Raw genomic sequence first — 19214 nt, forward strand, 5'->3', positions numbered from 1 at the left:
ACCCAAGCACGGGAACACGGCCCCAGGAGCTGTGCCCAGTTCCAGGGGTTAATTCCCCCTAATTTTAGCCATTGAGTTAGCGAAGGGGGTTTTTATTAGGATGTCCAGCTGCCGGGATATTTCCCCTCTCCAATTAGAAACGCCGCAGCCTGGGCCTGTCTCACATTCTGTTCCCCTGTATTTATAACTGGAGTTTTGCATGTTCTAATTAAAAAAAAAAAATAAATAACAAAATAAGAAGGGCATTTTCTTTACTGGGGGGTGAGACTGACGGAAATAACCACATGGCCTCATCCAGGGTTGTGGGCGGCAGCGCGTGGGTCTGCTCGCCCCGTGTCCCCGCGTGGCCTTCCCAGCTCAGTTGCGCGCCCCAAGGTCCCTCCCTGGGGGGACGGTGATGGGGAGGGTGGCGAGGGTGGTGGTGTCCTTTGGGTGAGGAACGCTGGCAAACCTCTCGCCTTCTCCCCACCCAGGCTCTTCGGCTTCGTGGCCAGGAAGCAAGGGAGCACCACGGACAACGTCTGCCACCTCTTCGCGGAGCTGGACCCGGAGCAGCCGGCTGCAGCCATCGTCAACTTTGTCTCCAGGGTCATGCTTGGCTCCGGCCAGAAAAGATGAGCCGGCGCTCGCGGGTGATTCTTGAATTTTGGAGAAGGACTTGGAGCTGATCCGAGAAGGAGCGTGAGGAAGTGCATTGTGGAAGAGGGAAGTGAATCGGGGGGGGGGGGGGAAAGGGTTGGAATTTTGGAGGAAAACAGCAAACAACAGCAACCAAAAAAAAAAAAGAAGAAAAAAAAAAAAAGAACAAAACCCCTAAAAACTCAACACAAGCCAAACACACACGTAGAGGAATCAAAGCCATGCACCTACGTACCAGAGCCACGAAGTCACGCCAAACAGGGAAGGTGACCAAGGCGAAGGTGGCGGTGAGAGGTGTTCCAGCTTTCGGCATCGCAGGTCCTGAGGCTGCACCGAGCGGTGATGCTCGCTCTGGACCGAAGGCGGGATCATGACTGATATCTTCTATCTGGAAAGAAAAAAAAAAAAGAAGAAACAAACCGGCAAAAGCCACGGAAGAAGCTTCATCGGCGCATGCCTGCTGTGTGTTTGATGCAACCCGTAGGAGTAACGCCCTGCCGCAATGTGGGACAGGTCTGCAGGACGCCGGAGGAGATGCCCTTGGAAACATTCCCTTGCCGTGCTGCAGCGGAGGGTCTTGCCAGCCCCTGTGCCGAGCCCGAAACCTGCTGGCTGCCTCGCTGGGGCATCCGAGGGCTTGATCCCAAACCCTCTTACGCCCTGGGAGCTCGGCTTTGGGCTGACCTCAGCAGCTGGCCCAGAGCCTGCTCTGATTCCAGCACCGCTCACAGGTGAGGCAGCACGAATCCACCTGGAGAGGGGCACCGCAGCCTCTCCACGCCTCCTGGGGTGCTGGTACCCGGGCAGCCCAAACCTGTGGGTGCTCCTGCTGCTCCACGCCTGGGAGCAGGAGGATGCTCCCCAGGGACATCCCGGGCTGGTGGAGAAAGTCACCTCCTCTCCCGCCTTCCCCTTTTCCCTCCCATCACCAGTCCTCTTTGGCAGTCTTATCCTGCGGCCTGTCACACATTCTCATAACAACAACAACAAAAAAAAAAAAAAAAAGGAAAGAAAAATACTGTAGTAATAATAATAATTATAATAATAATAGCGGATGCTTGCACAGTTTCCTGTGCAGAGCAGCGGACCCGTGGCTGGCCCTATCTCTCTTCGGAGACGTGCAAGCAGTTTTTAAATTGCATGGACGTTCAAGTTGCACGAAAGGCGAATGACTACAAGTAACTCAGGCGCTTTTTCTCATTTTTATTTTGGAGGCCACGTTAAAAAAAAAAAAAAGAAAAAAGAAGGAAGAAAACATATTAAAAAAAAAAAAAAAGGAAAGGAAAGGAAAGGAATGGACCAGCAGTTGCTGGGCTACTTTGGCTCGGTGGGGAGGCCCCAGGTCCTCTGAGAGCCACCCTCCGCCTTCCCCCACGGCCAAAGGCTCGTGCCCCCCGATGCACAGCAGGTTTTGCAGCAGCTGAGGCTCTTCCCTTTGCCTGGGGGTGTGATGAGAGCCAGCCCTCGCTGGGAGCCGAGCTGCTGGCCAAGGGTCCCTGTGCCCTTGAGGCAGGGTGTCACGGTTTTGGGGAGCAGAGGTCCCAGCCCCAGGCTGCGAGCATCCCCTCCGAGCGGGGGGCTGCGGGGCAGCAGCTGATTCTCCAGCTCTGCACGGGGCAGGAGCACGGTGAGCGCAAAAGCCGAGAGCATTTTATTTTTGTAGTATTTTTTTGGAGAAGTTTCAGTGCAAAGTGGCCCAGATAGCCTGTTGGGGGCAAAATTTAGAAACTTAGTAGTGCAGTCCCCCCGGCGAGCTCGCCTCCCTCGGACCACCCTTGCCTTGATAGCTATAATATATATAGGAGCTATACCGACGAAATACTGTAAGCTAACAGAATTTTAAGGAGGAACAAAGGTTAAATTTACACTCCAAAAAATATTTATTTTTGCCATATTGCTTTCCGCGCATCGTTATCTCCCCCATTAGATCCGCCTTCCCCCCCAGCCCTGGAGAAAAAAAAAAAACACCCAACACGTTGAAAGCAAACCAGGTGCGAAGCAAAACGCCGGGGTCGGGCGTGGGGGGGTCCCCACTTGGTGGTGGTGGTCGGGGGGGGCGTGCGGGTGACATGCGTGTGACCGGGGGCGCGTGCGTGTGCGTGTGTGTGTGCGTGACAGAGCGAGCGGCGTGGGCGCGCGGAGGGGGCCGGCGTGGCCGGAGGCTGGTGTATGGCGAGCGTTGGATGCGTAGCGGGGATTTTGGGTGCGAGACTGCGGCGGGATAAGGGGGGGAAGGCGGCCGGGGGGGGGTTTTCTCCCCCCTCCCGGCTCCCCCCTCTGCCCGCACGGATGCGGAGACCTTTTCATATATATATATATTATTTTTGGTGTTTCAAAAGCGATTCCCTCCTTCTGCGAAATTCAAGCGAGACGAGAGACGATCTCACCCGTAATCTCCTCACCCTGCCGTTAACCAATTAGAGAAAACACTGTGTCTATAGATATATAAATATATATTTTTTGAAAGTCTCTATTTTTCAGACTTCGTTTTCTCACTGCTAAGAAAGAGAAGAGATGCTAATGCTGTAACTTTATTTTAATCTGCTGCCTCGGAAACCGGTGCTTGAAACTCCCATTCATCCTCCCCTCCCTCCCCGTCCAAGGAAGCAGATTAAAGCACCCCAGAGATGTCGAGCACAGCAGATACCTGCCGGCAGCATCACGCCTGCTTCCAGCTGGGACCTCACGGCTCCCGCACTAACCCACTCGCTGAAGCCAGAGATTTACACCGCATCCCAACCTCGGACCCTAACAAAATCGCCCGACGGTTATCTCGTTTTTTTTTTTTAACACAGAGCTTCCGATGATGTAGCCGGGTGTTTGTCAGCTACCTTTAAAGGCACTTTTCTTCTTTTAGCTCCTTTTTTTTTAAAAAAAAGTTATGTTTTTAGGTGCAGCTCCCCTTTCTGTCCCCAGTTCACGTTGCCTGGGGCCAGCGGGGACCCAGCACCGCGGTGATATTTTTCCTTATGAAAGGGACGGAAAAGGTTCTTTGGTTTTTCTTTGGCTTTTCGATGCAGTCCTGGTATTTGAGAGCCGAGCTTGTGCGAGTTAAGCCCAGCATATGTTTCGTTGTAATCACACTGCCGTGTTCAGCAGCCGGATGTTATCTCTCTCACACACACACACACCAACACATCCCTCCTTCCTGCACAAAGAACTGCATATATTCTTGCCAAAGATATCCTTAAAAACGCACTTTTCCCCATATATATATATATATATATAATTTTTTTTTTCTGTTTGTGTAAATTTGTTGTACGTGCCCTTTTTGTGTCGGTTCGTTCTTCGGAGAGGAACCCCCCCTCCTCCTCCCTTTGCTGTCCCTTTTGCTGCCCATTCACAAAGGCTCCCCGTGGGATTCAGCTTCTTGCCTGTCCCCAAATGGGGACCCCCAAGCAGAGCTGGCACTGGGGACCTGCAGCAGGGCTCCCATTCAACTCGCTGCCTCCAATCCCTATTTTGGGGGATCAGCCCCAGGGGTTGTCCCAGCCCCCAGGTCCCACCTGGATTTGGCTGCAGCCGCCAGGCATTGATTTTTTTTCTTTTTCCAGCCCGTTCAGCAGCCCGAGCTGAAGCGCAAAGTGTGACGGCGCTGAGCAGATCCCCACCCAGCAGGTCGGGCAGGTAACAAACCAGTTGCCCCAAAAACCCAGACGGCAGCATCAGCAAAAGTCATACCTTCCCGTTGGAGCAGGCAGGGAGATCAGACAGCAAAGGAGCCCGCAGGGGCTTGTTTGATTTCGTTCGTTTGTTTTGCAAATTGCGAGGTTGGTTTGGGGTTACTATTTTTTTTTTTTCTTTTCCTTAAAAAGGAAAAAAAAAAAAAAAGAAAAGAAAAAAGGAAGCAACCCGATGTTTCTGTTGGCGGATCCCGTGTTTTGTATGTTATTTTTTTTTTTTTCCCCCTGTTGTTGTCTTCGTTACTTTGGGAACGTTACAGATTTATTTGCTAATCAGTGTTAATGAACAGTTTAAAACTTTCAGACTTGCCCATTTCTGTGTATTTATATAGATGGAAAAATACGTTATATTTTGTATCTCTGTGCCCATGATGTCGTCGCGCGTGTAAAGGTGACTTCGGTCGCACCGTGTCTGCGTGTGAATGTGACTCCGCTTTCGTCTTCCCCTTTGTACAGACGTCTGATTCTCTGCAGTTCATTGTATGGCTTTATAAAGTGGTAAAAACGAAAATCAGTTATATAAAATATACTGTTGCTTGGAATGCCAGCTCGGTGTCTGCATCGCTGGGGATATATCCTGAAATTTCAGGGAGTGCAGGAAGAAACGCTCTGTTCTTTTTGCACAGGGGGAAACAAACAAACAAAAAAACCCACCACCAACAACAAAAAGCCCGACAGCTCTGCCCCTCCACCCCATTCCTCGATGGCAGGCTCGGGGCTGGCAGTGGGTGTGGGAAGATGGGGCTGTGCTGCTCCACATCAGCCTTAGCCGCAGCCGCTGCTCTCCAGATGCTGCTTCACCGGGGAGCCCGAGGGCTGCCTACAGGGCTCCAGCTCTGCTTTATGGCCTTCGTTAGCCATGAGGGACATCTCCATCTTTCTGGGAGCCCCTGCCAGCACTGGGTGCTCTTCACATCCCGCTGCTTCGTCCCAGGTTGTCCCAGGCACCGAGGGGGTGATGGATGATGCGCCCCTGCGAGCCGCTCTCTGGTCCCTGCCGACCCCACGGGGGTCTTTCACCTTTGCCAGGGTCATGGTTTGGGCCGAGCTCTGTGCCCCTCAGACCCTACGTGCTGCTCCTTTTGGAGCCATCCTGCCTGCTAAAACAAAGCGACTCCCCCCCGAAGCTGCAGCCCCGGCTTTTCCCGCGCTGCTGCCGGAGCAATTCCCAGCATCTGGCGGAGCCCTCAGCCCCCAGCTCCCTGGCTCCGCTCCTTCCCCTCCTCGCTGAGTTGGTGGCCAAGACCCGGCCCCCGGGATGGATTGAGTTTAATTATACAAGAAATATCAGCCAGAGCAGCGGCAGTTTCTCTGGCGCCAGCGCTGCTGCGGCTCAGAGGCTCGGAGCTTCTCCTGGGAGCCGGGAGCACTAAAAATACCTCCTGCCTCTCTCCAAAATAGCTGCGGGGCGAGGAGCGGATGGAGGGGGCTGCTCGGAGGGGACCCCGTGCTGGGGGGCTTGCGCAAAGGCGGGAGGGGTAAAAAAAAAAAAAAAAAAAGCAAAGGGGAGGAAAGGGGATGTTTTCTGGACCCCCCAAATCCAGCCGTGGGGCTGTGGGTGGGCACCAGGCGATGTGCACCGGAGCCAGGCTGCTCGGGGGGACCTCGGGAGGCACCGAGGGGTGCCGAAGTGGCACGGGCAGGCTGCTTGCTGCGAGCCAGAAAACGCCATGCCTGCCCTCCTCCCCTCCCTACCCACCCCCTTTTCTTCTGCAGTTAATTCCCCATTTCCTTTCCAAAATTCCTCGGGAGCTTCTGGTTTGTGTTTTTCCTCAACATGTTCTTATCTGCCACCCGCGCTCCCTCGCCGGGCTGTGCAGCGCAGGCGCTTCGGGGGCTCCCTCTCTGCAGCTCGCCGCTGTCCCCAGGCCAGGCCAGTGGTGCCACCAGCAGGGACAGGTCCCACCAGCTCCACGCCAGGAGCCCCCATCGCCTCTCCCTGTGCCTATCCAGTCCCTTCCTTCACGTACCTAAAGCAGAAAGTTTTTATTATTTTTTTTTTTTTCTCTTTTCAGTCCCTGCTCTGGAGGCTCAGGGCCACCCAGGGAGTGGTTCTGGAGGGGCTGTGGGAGAGCTGAGGGCTCTCAACCCCCCCTGTCACCCACCCACCTCCAGAAGAGAGCTTGATGCTGGACAGCTGAGCTGTTGGGAAGCCATGAGTGGGCTCAGGGCACCAAGCCTTCACAGGGGGCACATATTTCCAGCTGGCTTGCTTGGAGACATGGTCAGGCACCGGGCAGCCAGTGGTGGGGATGGGGCAGTCTCCTCTTCTTTCACTTTCACCCTCTCCCAGGCTTACCAAGCGTGCTGGGGCCCCTCAGGAGTGACCCTGAGGGGACAGAAGGTGTGACAGTCCAGCTTTCCATCAGCATCGTGTATGGGCAAAAGCCAGGGCCAGCCAGCATCCCTGGGGTGGGACGGATGGAAAGGATCCAATGCAGGCAAAAGCCAACCTCAAGTTCGGGCTGGGGCAAACACGCTCACGTCCTCACCCTGCTTGGCAAAGAGTGGCCCCTGTCTGTCCCCGTTCTTGTTGCAACCCCTGAAGCCAAGCATCCCCTGCCAGCCTGAGCCTGCATTTGCCACCCAACACACACAGCACGGAAGGTGAGGGATTTGTCCACAGGGATGATGCCAAATCCTTGCCTTGCAAGCACCCACATCCCATTTCCCAGCCTGGCCCAGGCTCTGCGGTGTCACGGGCAGGATGAACTGGGATGTGACCCAAAGACCTTTTGGGGTGCTTTGGGGAGCTTTGGGGTGCTGAGTTCACTGGAAGGTGCTAGAAAGCCTGCCCTGGCACCAACACATGTGTGCGTGCACACATGTGAGTGATGGTGACACCACAGCCCACGGGCAGAGGGGCACTGGATCCTTGCCCAAGTGCACGGGGCTCCTCTGGGCACACAGACTGGGGCTGAGCAGCACAGCACCCCAAAAATGCCCCGTGGCCTTCCCTGGGAGGTGACCAGGATGGCTTCGGGAGACACCGTGGCTGAGTGCCACCACCCATCCCAGCAGGGCCTGGGGAGGTCCATCACGGGGCTGTGGGTGGGAAAAGCCACCCCAGAAATAGCTATGGGGGCACGGTCATCATCTCGGGGGGGTGTTGCTGCTTGGTGGGAGGTCTGTGGGGCAGCACTTTCCCATTCTCCATGTCCACGGTGGACGGAGAAAGGCAACAAAGGGATTTGGGGTTAAATAGTGAACAAAGAGGGCCGGTGTGCCATGATGGGGTTACTTAGAGAGCGGAGTGGAAACCCTGGAGGTCTTGGAGGGGAAAGAGGGGCTGAGCTAGAGCAGGGTGGCCTGGAGGAGGTCTGGGCTGTCCCTTGGAGAAAGGCAGGACGGGTCTGTCCTTCTGCCTTGTGAGGTTCTGGCTCCATCTACAGGGATGTGCCTCCAAGTGATGGAGGCCTGGGACTGACGCATGCCCAAAGAGGGCCGAGCAGGAGGTGAGGCCTCCTCGCCTGCATCTAGCTTCTCCCGTAGCTCACCTCCTGCAGCCCACCTCCAGATTTTGCTCCTCTTCCTCGGCGGTGCTGGGGCAAGCTCAGGTGCAGGTGGGGTTGGGTGTTGGTGGGGTCAAGGGGCTTGGAGCTTGCCCCGTGTCCCAGCCCCAGGGGCACCTTGAGGGTGCTAGCCCCGGGCTTGCATGGTCTTCAGAGCCTCTGCCAGACCCTGCCTGCCTCTCACCTGAGCAAAATGTCCCTGTGAGACCCTTTGCACCCCTCCAGCAACACCATGCAGCCTTGGATCCTGCAGGACCACGGCTCCCAGCAGACAATTTTGGCCATTGGGGATGAAGGGGACAGACACAAGGTCCTGGGTGCACGTTCAGGGCTGGAGCCCGGAGGAGTCCCCAGGGGGCTGACCTATCCAGCAGGCAAAGTGAAATCAGGGGGGTGTCTTAGCAAGGCAGCCTCATTCACACGCTCAGGAGAGAAAAAGGGCTGAAGGGAAGGGGGGATGTGCCTGTCCTGGGGACAGTGGGACAGCTGTGTGGCCGTGCCATGTGCTTTGTGGCAGCTTTCTGGTGGTGGTGCTGGGGGTCCTGCTCCTGGTTTTCCTCCCTGAGTCAGGGAGTCTGTAAAGTCTGTAATTATAGGAGGAGCTGGTAATGGTGCCTGACAGCTGGGACAGTTCCCAAAAAGGGACATTGTGAGGCACTCACAGGTACACTCACAGGCATCTCTACTCACTGCAGGGCAGAAACACCCCTCTGATCTTTTTTCTCCCATCTCTGCTAACACCACCCTCCAGTGCTACCCACTCTTGACTTCCCCCTTCATTCCTCATTTTTTTTTTTTTTTTTAAAGAGAGCGAGAAAGAAAGAAAAGGAGAAGGGGAGGAATGCAATATTTGCAAGCTCATTATTTCAAGCCTCCAACAACTGGATGAAACGAGTCACCAGTGAGCAGCTTCTCGTGACTGTGCACAGAGCCCTTGCCAGAAGAGCCAGGCTCTAATGAGATCCGCATGCGGCAGGGAGCCGGCGTTTGAGTCGGAGCAAGAATTCGGCAGCGCCCTCGGCTCCTCTGCAGCAGAGCTCTGCCGGGACACACTGCAGCTGCTTGACAGAGATAGGGGGGGAGAGGAAAAGAGTGATTTCTGGCTGGAACTGGGTGTCCAGACTCCTTGCTGCCTGTGGGGTGGCTTGTGTGAGAGTGGTCTGTCTTCTTTGGAGATGCTTGGCAACCATGTTTGGTTTTAAAGAGATCTTTATTTACTATTTTTATTTATATATATATTTTTTTCAGGGCTGCCAGGTATCTCTGCTGAGCATCTCCTTCCCGCTGGGAGAGCACAGGGCAACTTCATCCACCAGCCTCGGGGCAATCTGGAAAGGCTCATGTGGGCTCCCTCTCCGGGCTGGGATTTTACAAGTGCACTAAGATCAGATGAGCAAAAAACAAGGAAAAAAAATCCTGGGTGGGGTGGGAGAAAATGGTTGTGGTGACTCAGGATTTAGTCTTTGCAGTCCCTTCTCTTTGAGACAACCTGAGTTGAGCCCACAGTTTGGCCAACGCTGTCCTCAAAATACCTTTACGTGCGTGTCCCCAGTCCTTGTTCCTGGCACCTCAGCCAAGACTCGCTCCTCGGCTGTGGAGATGGAGCTCAGGGCCTTCACTGAGAGGAGCGGGGAGAGGCTGGTGGTGGAGGCAGCAATCTCCCTGGGAACACCGGAAAGCTTTGCAGGAGATGCCAGGGATGCCTGGGACATGTGGAGCAGCCAAACTGACATTTTGGCACGGTGTTGGCTCAGTAAGACGTGAGGAGAAGCAGGAACCCGTGCCAAGGTCCTATTTTAAAGCAGACCCCCCTTGAACCCTTTGATATGGATAGTGCTGGGGATAGGGTTTCACACATCTTTATAGCTCACACTTCCATGTGAGAGAAACCTCAGCCTTGCTCAGGCAGCAGGCTGCTCTCCACCTCAGCCTGATGGGTTGCAGCAAAGTCTGTCCCTCGTTCCCAAGGGCTCCTGGCTCCAGCCCTAGCCCGGCGAGAGGGTGATCACTCTCCAGCAAGAAAAAGAGCTCATCTGTGAGCTTTAACAGGGCCCTGGTACTCATTCCTGGATTTTTTTCCTCTTCACACTGCTGGGAAGCAGGGGGACTTCCCCTCTGCAGCCACTCCAGGAACTGCTGCCCAAGCAGAAGAAGAGTGACCATGTGCAGTGCAGGACGAGAATGAAGGACACCAATGACCAGGCCACTTGGCCTACAACCCCCCTCCAGCGTCAGCACCCTGCTACCCAGTCTCTGCTCTCTCCTGCATCATTTTCACCAAAAGTCATCTCAGGGCCACCAGACCTTGGGGAGCACCAGGTGGAGATGCTGAGGGGTTGGTCCCAAGGCAACGCTGGTGACCCGAGCCCTTGGGGCTGTTTCCCCCAGTTCCTCTCCCACCCATTTTATCCCTTTGCTGCTGTCTCTGGAGGTCCAGTGCCAGCTTCTCCTGCTTCTCCCCATACATCTCCAGCCATGTGGGACCTTGCATTCTTCAGGGGAGAAAACCCTGCACTTGTAAGGTGCTGTGCTGTGGATCCAGCCTCCTGGGTGCTGTTGGTAGCACTGTGGGCTCACACCACTAGAGGTCGGCCGGTCCCTACCGATGGGACTGATGAGAGCAGGAGGAGGGAGCAGCAGGCCAAAGATGACTTGGCTGATGGAGCCTCGTGTGTGTGTGTGTGTGTGTGTGTATGTGTGTGACAGATACTTCCTCTCCTATTGACATTTCTCCCGGCCCCAGGCCAGCTTTCCAGGCTTGCTGCTGCTCCTCATATAGAGCGGTGTATTTGACACGCTAGAAGAAAGGCAGGTTTTGAAGGGCAGGGGAGCGCTGGGATAACTGGAGTGCCAGCTTTTCCTGGAAAAAAAAAAAAACAAAAAAAGAAAAAAAATAAAAGGGTTCAAGCAGTCAGCCAGTGCACACAGAGCCCTGGCAGCCCAGCTGTTGGAAAGGTGAAGGGTCTCCCCTCAGCCTCATGGAGAGGGGTCTTGGCACTGGTTGCGCTATTCCCATTGCTCGGTGACCCGTTGGGACTGGAGGCTTCTTGTCGTGCCCCCAGGAGCTTGCACTGAGTGTGACACCCCTGATCTCCAGCAGGTGCAGGTCCCACCCGCTGTCAGTGCAATTAGGACTAGGAATTCACAGCAGGGGAATGGCCAGGGGGCTTACTGCAGATCCAGCCCCCGTTTTGCTCATTTCTCTCCATCTACAGAGTAAGGGAAGAGGCTGGCGTGGCACACCCTGCAGCTGGGCTGAATGCTCTGTGCTGCTGGTGAGGGCACAGGAGGTGTCAGATCACCATTAGACCGTGGGCACTGTCTGGAGACCCCCTCCAACCCAGCAGAACTGTCAGCAGAAGTTGACAGTTTTACTGGGAACGTTGCATTAACGGGAGGTAAAACTCAGGGGCCCTCTCCCCTTTCTGGAACATGACACCCAAAATGTCTGCACAGGGGGTTTTGTGTGCTGCCTGCCCACAGCTAGGCTCAGCTTCGAGGAGTCTGCTTTTACATTTATTTCTTCACAGGTTGCTTGTTTGCTTGCACATCTGAGGTTGCATCTACCACAGCCATTGGTTTCTCAGCTGCCTTGCAGCGTTCATAAACCACAGTTAAACAAGGAGCCCATGGGATGATTTTCCACCAGCTTCTCAGGTCTCAGGGAGTTCTCGGAAGGGTGATGTGGTAGCTCCCTAATTTACCTGTCTAGGTTTCAGGTGGAGTGGATTGCTTGGAGGATGTGCCTCAGTCCCTTGGGTAGCAGCCAGCCCTGATTCCAGCCAGACGCCCTTCAAATGGCTTTCAGATGTCCCCCCTTGAGGAGGACAGCTCGGTACCTAACACCCAGTTTGGTGCACGGCTCAGACAGGCTGCTCCCTGTCCAGTGCTTCCAAGAACTCAGCGATCCAGCGGCTTCCTCCGGTCGCCAGGAGCTCGGTCCTGCCAAGCCTTCTCCGAGGAGATGGTGATGACAGAGTTCACTTTACGGAAGGGGAGAAGCAAACCTGCCTAGCTCCAAACGTGGTCCCTGCCAGCCAGGGAGAAGTGGGTGAACCAAGTTTCAAAGCACTGGAAAATCAGAGCTCTGTGCTGGTCGTGGCTGTTCCAGCAGCAGAGGGAACCTCGCTGGGTGGAAGTCAGCCTTCTGCTGCTGGGCTTGGCTCCTAACTCCAAAAACCTTAGCTGGTTTGAACTCAGTATCTCAGTTCTTCCATTTGTAACCTGAAGGAGGCCAATTTCTGTAATTTTTGGAAACTCGTTTCATGTAATCATAACCCTACGGTACAAGAAAAAAAACACACAAACTTTAAATAAATACCGGTGTGTTTTGTGACACAAAAACCAGATACAGTGTATGGAAAATATAACCTCCTTCCATCTGGAAATGGCTTGGGATTATCTACTTGTTCTTGTAACTCATTTTCTACATGTCTCTGCTTCAAGGGTGATTTACTGCAAACATCTCCGTGTTCTCTTTGCTATATTGATTCATAAGAAATCCTTTCACAATGAAATCATATTTTCCATGCTCCAAAAAAAAAAAAAAAAAAAGTCAGATAGAAGATGAAGAATATTATTGTAACAGGAAAATGGTTAGGACAAAGAAAGCTTATAATTTTGTAAACAGAGGTTGGGAGGAGGCTTTTGGGATTGAGTTTCTGGGCAGCGAGTCAGAGGGTTTTTCTTTTCTTATTTTGAAGACTCTACTGGCAATGTCTCCAACCCAGAAAGAAATAAATATAAACAATTCCCCCCTCCAACACAGCTTTGATAGCTCAATTAGCAGAATTAAGAATGTAATGAAGGATGCGCCCAGGAACATTGGCTGTCTTGGACAAGTGTTTTGAACTTAAAGGTCCTGTCCCACCACCGACTGTTTGCCAGAGAGGATAAAGCTAGATGCTATCTTCTACTGCTAAATGTTTAAGAGACCAAAGCCAAATGATTTCATGCCACAGATGGGACGGTGTCACCCATCCGGGGGGTGGGGGGCAAAGAAGAGGCAAGGAGAGCACTTCCAACTAAAATGAAAGTTTGAGAGTTAAAATTGTCCTTTTTTTTTTTTTTTTTTTTTTTTTTTTAACATTTTAATTTTTTTCCATTGGAAAAAAAAAAAAAAAGGGCAACAATTTCTTTCCCCTCCCATTAGTCACAGTGAGTAAGTGGGTGAAGTGGCTGATGGTGGCGGAAAGGAATGATATTTGGCTAAGAAAAACAGTTTATGGTATTTGCAAACACTTAGCAAAGCAGGTGATTACTGTTGTTTTGCTTGCTAAAACCATTCTTCTCTTTTGGACAACCCAACATCTTTTTTTTTTTTTTTTTTTTTTTTTTTTGTGGAACAATCAGAAAAAAATGTGCAGGAAATTGTGAAATTTTTTTTTTTCTGCTATTTTTGTCCAGTGCTGCAATTGCCAGTGATGACCAATTTGGTTTCTACACATTGCCACTCTGCTGGGAGAGCTGATTGGGAAGGCATGTGTGGAACGGCTCCTCCCGGGGGAGCTGTTCTGCGTGGCCTGTGAATCCTCAGCTCCAACGTGTTTTGGCACCGAGGAATGTGGAGGCAGAGGGAGGGAGAAACGAGCGAGCAACTTCTGGGCAGCTCCACACAGCTCACCTGGAACTGATTTTCAAGGGACTCATCGTCATCTGATGTAAATCAAAATAGCTCCATCCTTGCTTGGTTGGGTTATTTTCCAAAAGTCTTGTATCTGGGCAAGGAAAAGTCATGCATGTCATGGTCTTTCTGCGGCTACTGTCCTGCCTGTCCCTCCTCAGGCTGTGTCCTCCTCATGTACTCTGAGATTTTATGCATGTGCAGAGAAATCCTGCTTGGGCAGAACCAGGGAAATTCCTTTCTGGGGCACTTTTGGAGCTGCTGATCTGGGGATCTGAGGCCTTGTAAGCTCTGGTTCTGGTTTCACAGCTTTTGTGAGCTGCCTTGGAAAAGTCTCCAACCTTCCCATCCAGGTTCACCACCTCCTTTCCCAGCTGTGAAAATAACCCAGGGTGGGACAGAGAGCTACACCCTCTCCCCTTCCCGTGGACCTCAGCAGATGTCGTGATGGATGGTGAAAGCCAGCTCTGTGGAGGTGTCAATGGAATTTGGCTGCGGAAGGAACTTGGTTTATTCTGTCATTCGTCAGGGCTGTGATCGCTGCCCGACAACTGGCAAAATCAGCTCATTTCATTCAACCAGCAGTGAAACTCTAGATCTTTCTCTGCGCTCTGCTTGGAGGCCTTTCCAACTGTCTGCATGCCCCTGTTCTCCGGCAGGCCAGAAAGTGAGACTTCAAACGGGTGATGAGGTTTAGCTCTGATGCAGGCAGATACAGGGACAATCAGCCTTTGATCAGCTTGACAAAGCTGATAATTCAGATTATTCCTTGCCTTTTGCCTCCTTCCCTGTGGATGATATTTGTTGAGGTCAGCTGTGATCCAGAGATCTTTCCAGTGCAGGAACCATTCTCAGGAGATGGCACTTCCCATGGTGACTCGCTGGGACTCTTTGAGATGGCTGTCAGAAACCTGTGCCATGTTCATCCATCTCAAATCACAGCCGATGCACCTGAGTTTGGCCTGAAAAGACAGCAAGCAATCCAACAGAGGGCTCAAGGAAGCTGCCTAAATCCTGCACATCGATGAGGTCTCCATGGCTTTCCCCCTCCAGCTCCTTTTCTAGTTGTAGTCCCAGTGAGACTGTGTGGGTCACAAAGCTAAGACGTGACAGAGCAGTGAAGCCAAATGCAGAGTGTCGCAAGGATTCTCGATCCTCCCAGCTCCTTATTTCATCTTTCACTTTGCACATCCTTGGACATGGTGATATTTTGTTTTGTGAGGTCAGGCTGCCTAGCCTGCTTCCCAAAGCTTGTAGTCTCAAGCTCCAAGCTGATGTTTGTCCTTGCTCACTCTCTTGTCATCACTCGTGATCAACACCCAGGGCTTCTGAGGGAGAGATAAAAATATTATAATGCATATAATTGAGCAATACCATAATATAGGTATAGGGAAATCCCATGATGCTGCATCTTGAGCCCAGGCTAGTGGTTTGGAAAAGGTTCATCAGCTTTGGATGTTTTTCAGGGTCTGTTCTACTAACAGGATCCCTGTTCATGTCAGAAGATGTGCCTCTTAGTGGATCTGACAGGCCGTGTGGGCTCGTGGTCAGAGCACTTCCTCGTAATTGCCTTCACTCTACCCGTGACCCCGATCAGGCCCGAGACCTCACTGAACTCCACATTTCCTGAAGCATCTTCTCAGCTCAGCTGCCTCCAGCTCTAAGAAATGGATCTGCTTGAGTAATGTGGTTTCCTTCGGCTGCATGGCGAGGGCTGACATGACCTAGCAATGCAGGAGAGGTTCAGGTTGTCCCGTCCATTGGAAGCATGGTAGCTGTAGAGAGGAAGAAGACAAACCTGGCAGTGAATGAGCTGCTCATTGAGGCCTCACAGTTGCAAAGGTGCCTGTGTTCCTGCGGCATCTCTGTGTTATTACGATGAGACATTTTTTAAATGGCATTTCTTAGACAGCCATGTGAGGAAGTTCCTGGAGAGCACGTATCAAGCCAAACCCCAAAGCTGCAACCCAAGCCTGACTCCCAGCGTGCTGGTGGCTTGTGTGATGGCCTGTCCAAAACCCTAGCTGGGACCAGTGGTCTGAATCCCTGTCTCAAAAGTGCAGGAAAACTCATGGATACTTGGTAGAAAAGTTTCATTCCCAGGATAGATGTAGCAGTAACCCCCAGCCACAACCTACACGTTCAATCAAAGCCAGAGCAGATGGTTTATTTGGCTAGGAGGTGGCACTACCCCCTCTCTCTCTTGCCTCCTTGATTACAAGGGCAGCCTACGGAGAAATACAAGACTGAAGCATGTATGAAACCTCCTGGGACTCCCCCTGTGTCTCATGGGGAGCCCTGCATCCTCCATCAATTGCTGTCCCTAGAGCAGGCCCTGAACTAACCAGGTCTCCACCCCTAGCACTCAGACCTGCTTCTGTGGAAGTCCAGTCACCCCGGTTCTGCTATCCTCCTTCTTTTTCCTTTTCTTTTTGTGCTCCTTTCCCTTGAGCACAGTTTCTGCCCTTCCAGCCTAGCCTAGAGGCCATTGCAGCACGTGTTGTGTCATTAATTATTAGCAAATATATCGACATCTGTCAAATATCTTCCTGGAGACCTGCATTAATTCAAGCCTGACTTTAACTCTAGACAGAAACTGCTGATCACCTACAGTAAGTCCTAAAAACATCACATGGAGGGAGGAGGGCCTCACAGGAGGAGATCCCAAACACTGAGGTGTGTCCTCAGTGCCCACCAAAGTCTTTGAGTGTTGCATCAATACAGTGACAAAGAAGAGATTTGGGGAAATCTTTCCACAGTCCCCAGGAGGCAAGGATTCAAGTTATTAATGCAAAAGGAATCAGGATTTCCTGCTTAGACTCTTCATCTGATTGCATGGCCAGGGCAAGTGCGAGCCCTTCAGGGGGCAGGTGCCGAGCACAGCCCATTTATCCTGAGCTGAGGCAGTACAGCAGGCTCCTGGCAGACTGGGAAGGGTGCTTCAGAGTCAAGTGGTGTGAAGTGTCTCCAAGTGCTCAAAAGGCTGAAGAAAATCTTGTTTTCATCACTTTCTCAGGCATTGTTGAAAACCCCACTATAAACTAAGGAAAGATCACGAGACGTAAATGTAAATGAAGATAACGAGGTCATGGGTAAAAGCAACATTTTCAGGGCACAGCATGGTGTAAAGGAGAACTAGCAGTCAGGAAATGATAGAAAGATCAGTGTCAAAGGAAGGACAGAGGGATAGGTGCTAAGGATATTGCGGATGGAAGAGTGAGGATAGCAGTCACGATCAAGGTAGAGAGGGAGTACATGGCATGTGCAGTCCTCCCTCATAGCTGATATGGGAAAAATGGTTGGGAGTCCTTCAGTCTCCTCTGGGGATGCTTGGGATGGTAGAGGTGGTGTATTGCGAGGACCTCGCCTCTTTGTTTCAAAACCCATCCCATCCCCACATAGGACAAAGAGGAGCTGTTGGTGCCCAGCTTCAGAGAAGCACCCCCTAGCCAAGAAGTACCTGGGAAGCTGGCAAAGTCACGGCTGTGACATGTCTCCCGGCAGCAGATGCCTTTAAAGAAAAACAAAACAAAACAAAACACAAAAAAATGAGCAAAACAAAACAAGCCCAACCCAAATCCTACAGGCTGGGGGAAGAAAGCAGAGAAGTCCCTCCAGTTACTGAAACTGCCTCGTCAGCATCCACGAGTGGCTGGCTGGCTGGCTCTGACAAAAATTGATGGGGACCATGTGGCAGTCAACACGGGAGAGGGTGGGAGGGTGCCAAGTTTTCCGACGTATGTGTGTGTGTATGTGTATGGGAGCGTGTATTTATTATCCCGTCCCCTCTGCAGTTGCCTGTGTGACTTGTGCCAGCACGCTGCGGAGATGTGGCCTTTCCCTGGAATGAGGAATGCGTCAAGGAAAGTGCGGTTGCATATAGTTATGAACATATGGAGGCCCTGGAGTCACGCCACATGGTTTGCCACTAATTGAAATAGGCTGGCTAACCTCTTATTGTGGCCACCAGGAGCAACCCTGGGGGAGGGATGGCGGGGAGGAGGGGAGCACGGTGAATGGGTGCAGGATGTCTTCCAAAGCATGACTCGGGGAGGAAAACACCTCCCTTTCCTCCTCCGCCTCCTCCGGGATGGAGGCGCTGCAGCGGGTCCAGAGGCAGAAAGGGGAAGCTGTGCCCCGAGACCCAAACGTGGATTAAGGCTGTCCAAAAGTAAAAGTCTTTTGTACCTGGGTTAGCTCCACGCATGCCTGGCCTCCTCCCTCAGAGATAAAGTGCTGCGTGGGCAATAAGAGATGGGGAGAGATGGGGAAGGGATAGGAAGACAGCAAATAGGAGGCAACTCGTAGGAACAACTAGGGCAGTTCTCAAAAGGGAAAGGCATGAGCTGATATGTGGGAGAAGAGGTCCAGCAGCATGTGGGGTGTTCTGTGGACATAAAAAACAAACAAAAAACTCCTGAGTGTTCAGACACATCCAGGTTTATGTGCTCCAGTAAAGGTTGAGTCATCAGCTGCTTTGTTTCTTGCATGTATTGCAAGATGTGGCATTTAAAGTGGTGGGGGTTGTTTAGTTTAATTTAATTTAATTTTATTATTTTATTTTATTTTATTTTATTTTATTTTATTTTATTTTATTTTATTTTATTTTATTTTATTTTATTTTATTTTATTTTATTTTATTTTATTTTATTTTATTTTATTTTATTTTTTCATTACCTGTCTTTGGTCTATATTGGTGACGTGAATTCTTGGAATGAAGAAAGCTGAAGAGCAATACCTAGGTTGAGATCTCTGGGTTGCCCTGGACTCAGCATCGTGCCCTGTTGGGCTATCTCCCAACTACAGAGTGGAGGACCTCCTTTGACAGCTATCAACATCTCCTGCCCGTGGACTCCTTGTGGAGCTGTATCACCCCTTAGCTCTCAGATATTCAGCCTGCATCTCTTGGCCATGTGGAGATCTGGGTATATCAGAAGGCTGGCTGCCTTTGGGAAAATTCTTTCAAATGAATATTGCCTGAAAAATACCACTCACATTACCCCTGCTTCTTCACAGCTATGATGAGGGCTGAATCCCCACCGCCTTCTTTGCTATGGTTCCTTTCCTGCCTCTTGTGCTCACTTCAGAAGAACTTTGTCCCTCAGGACCAACTGTGGGAAAACATTTGCTAGATAACCTGCTGCAAACTTGTAGAGCCCTGCTGAATGCCTCAGGCCAGCAGTATCTGTGCAGGCTCAAGGCATCTCCAGATCAATGTCCAGAAGCATTTTTCTTTCTTTCTTCCTGTAGAAATGGAATAGAGATAGAGCTAAAATTGAGACAAGTTCTGAATTACCCGTGCAGTGAGGATATAATGTGTGAGGAACAAAGAAAGTGTATTATTCTAGAAACAAAATTCACTGGAACATAAAGAATTTATATAGGAAATTTCCAGCAATCAAATGGAATGTCATCATGGGAAACTAAGCTTCTTAAATACTGGTTTGAGAAAAATAAATACTTAAATAAATCAGAAGTTTACATCTAGAACAAACTGCTCTTGTTTCATTATTTGCTCAGAGACGATCACAAAAGGCCCCCCACGTGATTAATTGTTTCAGTGTAAAGGGAAACAATATGCAAAGTGCTTTTCTATCTTATTTACGGTTCTTGTAACAATCTGAATCAGTACTTGCCAGGAGTTCCTCTAGGAATTTCCTTACTGAAAAAGACTAACATCTGATTTTGATGTATAACATCGTTAGAATATTTTAATGTAGGTTCAAAGGGTTTTCTAAAGCATATGCAGGCTGACCC

General features: G+C 51.3%; 1 protein-coding gene across 12 annotated transcripts in view; it reads left to right on the forward strand.

The window, feature by feature from the left end:
• TNS1 (tensin 1) overlaps positions 1-1920 on the forward strand; it is a gene marked incomplete at its 5' end in the record, with an annotated part of 46756 nt that extends 44836 nt beyond the window's left edge. For all 12 annotated transcript variants that reach the window (XM_082762879.1, XM_082762880.1, XM_082762874.1 and 9 more), the window contains one exon: positions 474-1920. In XM_082762879.1, the coding sequence (XP_082619005.1) occupies positions 474-618 (145 nt within the window). In that variant the 3' untranslated portion in view covers positions 619-1920. The remainder of the gene's footprint in view (positions 1-473) is intronic.
• Between the last annotated feature and the right edge of the window lie 17294 nt (positions 1921-19214).

The sequence above is a fragment of the Aythya marila genome, assembly GCF_965140915.1.
Source record: "Aythya marila genome assembly, chromosome: 6".
NCBI lineage: Eukaryota > Metazoa > Chordata > Aves > Anseriformes > Anatidae > Aythya > Aythya marila.